The following is a 9341-nucleotide window of genomic DNA, read 5'->3' on the forward strand; positions in this document are numbered from 1 at the left end:
TTTTCTCCTGTTTTCCCCCATTGCTGCAGAACTGACACAAGTTCCCTGTTTGCTTTTCATCTGCTTTAACCTCAGATTTTTTTCTCCTCTGGTGCTGGAACAGCCGTGCAGCACAGCTGCTGCTGCTCTGGCACATGCCATAAATGCTGCCATTCAACCGTGCATCCCTGGGCATGTGTGGACCTTGAGCTGCCCAGGAGTGCAGCATATCTCAAGGGATGCTCGCAGGCTCAAACACATTCCAAACAAAGCAGGTGCTGGTACAAGGCGGAGAGCCCAGCTCACCACTAAATAGCTCACCCAGCAGTTATTTAGCTAGACAGAAAGTGTCTCTGTGCCAAGGGGCCTCGGGACCAGAGGAATTTTAAGCTGCTAGGGACAGGGTCGTCCTGGGTTTTGCTTTAGTTTGTGACCAAGAAACCAAGCTGCAGCACTCATGGCTCTCTTTTTCTTTCTCTTTCTTTTCTTTTTTTTGTCTTCCGGTAACTTGCACTGTAGCCCCTAGACGGATAACATCCTTGGAAAAAGCGTACGCTGCCTTGAATGGTACGTAGCTCAGTTGATGCATCGTAGATGGTAGCAGACAAGAAATGCACTTGCGTTTTAATATGGGAATGAAAATGTCTAAACCCCCCAAATTTCAGGTATTTTTTCCTCTCTGCTCTGTTTCCCTGTGATACTCCAAACTGAATGATACAGTGTTTTATTGTTGTTATTATTCTCTCTGCATTTCTAAGCGCTGTTGCTGTAGTCCCTGGGCATCAGAGCCAGTTCTGCTCCAACCAAACCACCCTGCCACATTCTCCTCAGCTCACCCATGTGTCCCAGCAATTAGTTTGTTAAAAATCCACTTACCATTCAACAGAGAGCTTGCATGGATTTGGGTTGGGGAGTTTTTGCTTTGCTTTAATTCATACTCTGGGCTAAGGTTTGTGTGTAGCCATGAAGGCTTGGGGGATTTAAGATGTAGACTAAAATACAGGAGTAAGGAAGAGCTCTCCTGCCTGTACCTGTGGCAGGGCAAGGCAGATCCAGCAGTAGTGCAAGCAGCCAGCTGGAATTCTGGCTGCGTGTCTGGATGTCAAGTTTATAGCTCCGTTTTAAAAATATACATGTGTTGAGGTTATTTTAACTGCATTTAAACCTGAGTTACTGCGCAATAGCCTCAGTAAAGACAGTAGGTTTATTCTGGATTTGCACAGGGGTATAACTGAATTGCAGCCATGGAAGCTTGAGGTGGAAAGAATTCTCTTAGGAGTAAGGGCCAGATCCTGGCTGTTGTAAGCATCCTGCCATGGCTGGGTGTTTCTTTAATGCGTCTGGGATTGGCTGCAGAAGGGATCTAAGCCACATTCTCAGTGGGATGTGTTGGGCAGTGGCAGTTTTCCTCATGAAACAGGCTTCATGACACGTGTTTTGGTAACAGAAGGTTTTTACCCCGTGCGCAGTGGCCCAGTGGAGGAGGGGCATTGCCTGGAGTAGCACTCAAAGGATGCTGTTGCTGGCATGGGAAGGAGAAAGGCTCCACTGGGTACCCTGCTTGGCCATGCTGCAGCTTCACTGCCAAGATCAAGGCTCTGCACGTGCCATCATGAACACAGAACCATTGTTTATCCTTGGGATACCTTGGATTTGGTTTTGTGTGGGTTTTTTGAGTCACTAGAAGAATAGGCAGTGATTTGGATCCTATTGTCCAACAGCAGACACCTAAAGCCCAGTTTAATAATTACTAACTGTAACTTGGTGTTTTTCAAAGAAACATCAAGTTCTGACAAGGAAAAAAGCAAATGGTGCTTTAAAAATGTGACCATGTGGATGTAAGTGCCTATGGAGGCCAGGGCTCCTGGCTTCAGGCAAGTAAGATTGGGGAAAAAAGGTTAATCAACTGGCTGCTTTTTGGAAAAAAAAAAAAAAGATAACACAGAGCTGAAGCCAGCAGCATGGATAAACCTGCTTGATGAGAAAGACTCTGCACGTTTCAGGAGCAGCAGTGACTTCCTTGAGTTGATTAATTCCCAAATCCAAATGGGTAAAGTCAAAGGGACATGGAGATCTCTCTTGCCTTGGGACGGAGGGGCAGGTCCCCAGGAAGCAGCACCACTGGGCAGAGCCTCCTCTTTGGCTTCTCTGTTATGCATGCTCAGTTCCAGGTTTTTCATATTTGTTTGTGTCCTTAGATGGGAATTCATGAGTACTGCCCACTGCAAGGTGGAAAAAACCCCTTGGGATCTTGTTTTTGGCACTCATATCGCTTGGGGCGTGAGCGGAAAGGAAAGAGTTGCTTCATTTTTCAGTCCCAGAGAATTACATGAGTGAGAACACTGAATTTTGGTGTTTCTTTGTCTGCTACCATCTACACATCCACACGGGTGTGTATATACAGCCCAGAAACTGAGCATCGATGACAAGGAAGTCACAGAGGGAGCCTATAGGGTTGGTCCCCACTGGTCTGCCACGGCCTCTGAAGCAGTGCTGGAAGGCATCACCTTGAAATCAGAGCTCCCTGGCAACATTTGAGTTTCATCTATTCTATTTATTTTTTGTTTCATGCCATTCAAGCTACTTTGTTGCCCTTTCTGGATTTGAAGCACAACTTGGCCCTGGGGTTTCTTTGCAGAAATGTCTTTTTGTTTTTTCCTAGTTATATCAAGGCAAAACAATTGTTTTCCAGGTGGAGAAGAGGCTTTTTTGAGGCTGTACTGTGCAGTAGCAGAGTGCAGAGGTTTAAGGGTGCCAGCTTCTCTCCAGCATCTGCAGCAGCAGAGTAGCCGAGGTGTGGGATGGCGTTGTTTCTGCCAGGGGTGCTGAGTGTTGGGCTCAGTCCCATGCTGAGGGACTCGCAATGGGGTTTCACCTTGTGTTTAAAACAAAACTGCCAGCCATTTGTTTGCTTAAAATCAAACCAAAAATCATGTGCTCAAAATAATCAAAAATCATAATCATGTGATTGCTTAAAATGAAACTAAATAGCTTCAGACTGGAGGCAGAGGATGCTTGGATCCCTCATGCCAGGGTTTACAGGGCTCACCTTGATGCTATAAAAACCCACTGTGAGACCCCACCTGGAGCACTGCATCCAGCTCTGTGGCCCTCAACATAAGAAAGACCTGAATCTGTTGAAACGAGTCCAGAGGAGGCCACAAAGATACCCCAAGGGCTGGAGCACTTCTGCCATGGAAACAGGCTGGGAGAGCTGGAGGTGTTCACCTGGAGAAGAGAGGGCTCTGGGGAGACCTTAGAGCCCTTTCCAGTACCTAAGGGCTACTCTCTCCAACAGAGCTGGAGACAAACTTTGAACAAGTGAGAGGACAAGGGGGAATATCTTCACACTGGCAGAGGGCAGGGTTAAATGGAATATTGGGAAGAAATTCCCCCCTGTGAGGGTGGATGAGGCACTGGCACAGGTTGCCCAGAGAAGCTGTGGCTGCCCCATCCCTGGAAGTGTTCAAGGCCAGGTTGGACGGGGCTTGGAGCAAACTGGTCTAGTGGAAGATGTCCCTGCCTGTGGCAGGGAGTTGGAACTGCATGGTCTTTAAGGTCCTTTTCAACCCAAACCTTTCAGGGATTCCACGATGTCTACCCAGTGGCTTGCCAGCCAGGGTGACAGTGCCTGCCTTGGGTGCAGTGAGGGTTCTCTTTGGGAGGAAAGAATGTGGGAAGGAGACCCCACTGAGCTGATCCTGCACAGCACATCACAGCTGGCTCGGGACTGGAGGGGCGACCCCAGCAAGAGGCAGATAAAGTTCGTTCACTTGGTCCTTTATACCTGTAGGGGTAAAAAAGCATCGAAGGGGACCTGTAGTGACCCCACTTGTTTGTCCTGGAGCCTCCTGAGGATGCTAAATAGCTGAGGGTAAAAATCTACTGAATTAGACACATCGTTTGAAATGAGAGAATGGAGGAGAAACTGTTTAGCATGATGAGGATAATTGAAAAAGCTAGTAAAGCCAAGCTGATTATATGACATATTATAAAACAATACTGTACTTAGGAGCCTAGCCATAAAAGTGTTCTCTCATTCCTTGATGTCACTCGTGGGAGCATTCACGGCACTGAGAGCTTTAGCATCCATTGCTTTGCATTTTTTCTAGTCATACACCCCTCAATGTAGATGTAAAATGCTCTCAGCCATGGCAGTGCATGGCAAATGGAGATCTGTGGGTAGGCACAGCATTTTAGAGCTGCTTTGCACAGTTCTGAAAGGCATCACAGGGTGCAAGGATAGAGCAGCACCTCTGAGGTGTCCCCAGGCCGTGCTGAGGCAGATGGACAGGGACACCCCCCTACATTTTGGCAGTGGGATTAGTTTTCCAGGGGCTCAGAAGGAAACAAGGTGTGTTCATGCCTGTCCTTGCTTTTGCAGATGAGGATGATGCCAACAGGCTCGGAGAGAAGGTGATTCTCCGAGAGCAAGTGAAAGAGCTTTTCAATGAAAAATACGGTGAGTCTCCGCCTGCATGCATCACAGAGAGAGCCTGGTTTTGCTGACAGCAGCTGTAGTTAAAATTAATTCCACCAAAGGCCTCTATTTATAGCCTGAGCACACCGCAGCTGCCGCAGCGCAGGCTCCATCCTGCTGCTCCACGTTACAGTCTGTCCCCAGGAACATCCCTGTGTCTTGCTTCTGGCAGGTGGGACTGTGACCTGCCTGTTGACAGCTCATCCTTGGCAAGGGGAAGGAGGATGGCAAAATGCAGTACAGGAGCAGGATTTGTTCAGTCTGCTGTCAGCCTTTGATGTGTTTTTAACATGTTCTGATCTGGCAGGAGCCAGATACTGAGTGTGCTGCCCTGTGCCAGCCCCTGCCTGCCAGGCTGAGAGTAAGGCTGGAACCCCATCCTGACATGCAGCACATGTGGGGAACAGTTTGCTGAAGCTGCAGTGGAAAAGGAGGTCAGAATATTGACAATTCGAAAATGCCATCTGCAGGCTCCTTGTGCTACCCAGCAAACCTCTCCTTCCACCCATCCTTGGGAAAAGGAGCAGCAGGAATAGCTGGGGGTGGGAGGACTGTAGGAGCCAGTGCAGGGTGCATGACCCTTCATCTTGACCCTGCAGGTTGGGCTGCCCCTGCTCTTGGCTGCCCCTTGCCATTATAGGGGCACAGCTTGTGTAAGTGCAGTTATTTTTCAGCCTCTGAGTCTCCAGGGCTTCACAGCCAGGCCACAGCAGCTCAGTGGCACCCCACAGCTTCAGTGTGGTGTCTAGCCTCCCTCCCCAAAATAACTGCCTGAGGGAGAAAGAAAATAGCCAAATTCATAGCCAAGTAGTAGGGAATGTCATTGCTGTCCTTTCTCATCTCCTCTTGTCAAGGCTGCTCACCCTTCCCAACCCTGTTTATTTTGGGGTGCTGCTTGCAGCAGGGGCTGTGTGCTGCTTTGAGGGTGGATTTGTGTCACTGGAGGTGCCAGCTTATGGGCACAGCACCCCAGGAGGCTGGTGCCAGTGCTCTGAGCATCTCTATCCATTCAACCCTTGGGAGGGCTGAGCCCACAGCAGATCCCTGCTTTCTCATGATCCTGGCACTGTTTATGGAGCAGAAGATGCCAGGTAGGCTCCAGGGACAAACTTTCTGTGAGGAAAGCCAAAAATGTGGCTGAGGTGCCACTCATACCTTCATGTTTTGGGCTGCATAGACACAAGGCAGGAGCAGGCACTTACAGTCAGAAAGAACCAGCACAGGAGGGAGGGATGTTCACTGTTCCCCACCAAGTAGGAACTGAAGGGGTATCTGGAGAGGTGAGCAGCAGGTTTAATCGCACAGAAGGAAGTGCTTTTAATGCAGCAAGGAATTAAATTGTGGTATTTTGCTGCCATAGGATGTTGTGGAGGCCAAAGAGAGAAACTGATTCAAAAAAATGGGCAGGAGTGATGTGATGTGATGTGATGTGATGTGATGTGATGTGATGTGATGTGATGTGATGTGATGTGATGTGATGTGATGTGATGTGATGTGATGTGATGTGATGTGATGTGATGTGATGTGATGTGATGTGATGTGATGTGATGTGATGTGATGTGATGTGATGTGATTGATGTGATGTGATTGATGTGATGTGATGATGAGGCATGGCAGTGATATCCACCCCAGTGATCCCCTAGAGGGAAGTGGAAATGGGCAAATCTCTCCCATTTGCCCCCTGTCCTGGGCTATCTCTCATGCTGCTGCTGCTGGTCCAGCTGCTGGTGCAAGTGCGGCAATGGGTGTGCTCTGAACTCACCTGAGGCTCCTGCAGAATTCTAAATGGAGGCTAATAGAGCAGACAGTAAATTGGGCAGGTAGATGTGAAACAGCTGGGTGGGGTGTGGCTGCAGCAAAGGTCAGGCATTATGGCAGCCATGGCTTCCCAAAGTCCCCTGGGGCTCTTGGTCCTTCAGTTGGTTGGGTCTGGAGCCCCTTGGGGTAAAGCTGGTATGCTGTCCTCTGCTCTGCCATTACAGGAGAGGCTCTGGGCTTGAACCGGCCTGTCATGGTGCCCTATAAACTCATCAGGGACAGTCCTGATGCCGTGGAGGTTACTGGGTTGCCAGACGATATCCCGTTCAGAAATCCCAATACCTATGACATTCATCGGCTGGAGAAGATCTTGAAGGCACGGGAGAGCATTCGGATGGTGATTATAAACCAGCTCCAGTAAGTCCCCCCAGCTTTGTGATGGGGGAGGTTACTGTTCTTTAAGTGTTGTCTTTGCTTCTTCAGCCACGAGTGGGGTAACTCACCACAGGGCCACCAGAGCCACCACATGCACTGTCCTGTGCTGCAGGGAGGTGCTCACCCGTGGGTGGGCACAGCAAAGGGTTAGCAGGGCTGATTTTTCCCCTCTTTCTTGTGCAATTTGTGATGATCATGCTGGGAAGGGACATGACACGGGGGCAGGAAACTCAGAGACCCAGCTGAGTTCTTTCAGGTTGCTTCCCTCTGGGGCACACTGGGGATGCTCTGAGTCCCCTCTCCATGCAAAGGGGTGTTGGAGGAGGCAGCTCAGGGCTGGGGTATGGGCTGTGTCCCAGCATGGGCAGGCACACAGGGTGAAACAACATCATCTGCCTGACTCACCCATTGTCTTTTCCACAGGCCATTTGCTGAAATCTGCCCCGAGGTCAAACAAACAGGTAAGGGAAGGGCTAGGACATAACTGGCTTTCCCAGCTCTACAGAAGAGAAAATACACAGGCAAAATGGATGGGGGTTGTGAGGTGGTGTTTGAACCTCCCACATCCCTAGGGCCGGCTGGGGAGAAGATCCTACCTCAGTAGGCTAAGCATCTGTTCATTAGCAAACCATCCTCTTAAATGATTCCACTTCTGTGAGCTGCAGGAAGACTGGGCTGTTCGTCTCAAACTTCCAGCATATTCTGGAGGATGTGATTATCTCTCTCCCATTAGCAATTTACTCACTGGTTAAATTTGATCCATTGTTTAGCACTTGAACTTCTAAGGAAACAAGGTTTCTGTGATCACTGGGAATGTGTTTCTCTCTCTATCCCATCCTCCCCAATAAATCTCAGCCAGTTTTAATCAAATGTGTCAGAATTAGCAACCCTAGAGAAAATTATGATCCTATTAGTGTTATGAAAATAGGTGGCTTTGTAGAGAGGGGAGATCTGGCAAGCAAGAGCATGCCTTCAATGTGAGGAAAGCTGGCAGCTCTGTGCCAGATCATGGAGGCTGAGCAGATTGCTGTGGGGAGATGTTTTGGGGGAGGCGAAGTCAGAGCGGCAGGAAGAGACCCTACATTTAGGGGCCACTTGCAGGGCTTGGACACCTCACACCTTTCCTCTCTTCTTGCAGAGAAAGACATCAGTGTTCCCAAACGGAAGCGGAAGAGGATCTCTGAAGGAAACTTGGTATCTTCCTCTTCCTCGTCTTCCTCTTCCTCCTCTTCCAATATGGAGTCTACATCATCAACAAATCAGATCTCACTTGTGGTAAAGCCTTCCAAATATTAGGGGGGTTACTGCCTACCTATCTTTCTGCTTCTGGATGCTGCTCTTTGTTCTCGAACCGTCACCACCTCCCTCTGCCTGACAAACACTATTAAGTGTGATGTAAAATGGCACAAGCAGGTTTGGCAAAGAAGGGGACACACCTGTGGGGCTACCTTTTCCTGCTGGGTTTGTCTGGGGGAGGTCAGCAGACCAAAGCATCTGCCACTGCTTGGGGCTCTCCCACATCCCTGCTGGGTGCCATGGGGGTGCTCAGCTTTAGTGGGAGCCACACGTGAGCTGCACACAGACTCGAGCAAATTCTCCCACCCCACTGGGTTAAAACACAGATGCTGGTGGCATCGTCTCAGGCCCGTAGCGCCTCTTGGCAGGACCCAGTGGTTCTCCGTGATCTGAGCTGTGCCGGGTGTACCTCCAGCTCGGTCCTGGGAGTGATGCAGAGCTTCAGCATGCCACAAACCCACAAAAATAGGAAACAAATCAGGGAGATGCATACAGCTGCACTCCCTCAGGGCTTGGCTTTGGTTGTGGATGATACAAAATAAAACTCCCCCCAAAAGAGGAAAAGAAATACAAATTTAGAAGTTTTTTTTGTGAAGTTTGCCAATGGTGTTTTGGTTTGGGGTTGGTTCTTCTCTTCTCCTTGGAAAGTGGGAGCAACAGCTGGTGTCGAAACATGTCAGAGGTTTGATGTATGCATGGTTTTGTGTTGTGTCCTAACAGAGACTTTTGCCTTCTTTTTCTCTCCCTCTCTTTCAGCAATGGCCCATGAACATGTACATGTTAGACTATGGTGGTCTAAACGTCCAGATCCCAGGACCTATTAACTATTAGACCTCAATACCGAATAAGAACCTCAAATGAGAGAATAAATAAATAAATAAATAAATGTAATTTATGTAAAAAGTGTATATTCCAATATGTATCAATGCCTTTTAGTTTTTCCAATGATTTTTACACTATATTCCTGCCATCAAGGCCTTTTTAAATAAAAATAAAAAGTGTTGCCTTGCTCTTAAAAGTACTTATTTTATTACATATAGTATTGATAAATAGCATTTATAGGTAAGAGTAAGGGCAGAAGGGCACCCTTGGACAGACCTTGTCAGGCTTTGGCTGCTCAGTAAATCCGTAGTGTCACCAGTGCTTGAAGCCAAGAGGTCTGAAATGTTTTAATGCTTCATTTAATTTAAATCAAAGTTGTAAAAATCCATGTACAGAGCTGCCGGAGGAGTGGTACCAAACTGCAGTGGTGACAGAGGAGGGAACCAGCCCTTCTGAGCATCAGGCACCTGCACTCATGAGTCCTGTTGGCTCTGGAGCTGAAGTGCATTTGCGTTAAGAAGGAAGGAGGTTTCAGGCCTCCCAAGAGGTGAGATCCTCCCAAGCCTTCCCT

At 48.5% G+C, this 9341-nt stretch overlaps 1 protein-coding gene across 5 annotated transcripts in view; it reads left to right on the forward strand.

Moving 5' to 3' along the window:
• Positions 1-8966, forward strand: part of GTF2IRD1 (GTF2I repeat domain containing 1) — a 71678-nt gene extending 62712 nt beyond the window's left edge. For 3 of the 5 annotated variants that reach the window (XM_032707833.1, XM_032707836.1, XM_032707838.1), the window contains 6 exons: positions 499-546; positions 4364-4441; positions 6442-6634; positions 7076-7113; positions 7791-7927; positions 8705-8966. In XM_032707833.1, the coding sequence (XP_032563724.1) occupies positions 499-546; positions 4364-4441; positions 6442-6634; positions 7076-7113; positions 7791-7927; positions 8705-8779 (569 nt within the window). In that variant the 3' untranslated portion in view covers positions 8780-8966. The remainder of the gene's footprint in view (positions 1-498; positions 547-4363; positions 4442-6441; positions 6635-7075; positions 7114-7790; positions 7928-8704) is intronic. The other 2 variants (XM_032707837.1, XM_032707834.1) reach the window with 2 other exon arrangements.
• Positions 8967-9341: the final 375 nt, after the last annotated feature.

Source organism: Chiroxiphia lanceolata, chromosome 20, assembly GCF_009829145.1.
Source record: "Chiroxiphia lanceolata isolate bChiLan1 chromosome 20, bChiLan1.pri, whole genome shotgun sequence".
NCBI classification, from domain to species: domain Eukaryota; kingdom Metazoa; phylum Chordata; class Aves; order Passeriformes; family Pipridae; genus Chiroxiphia; species Chiroxiphia lanceolata.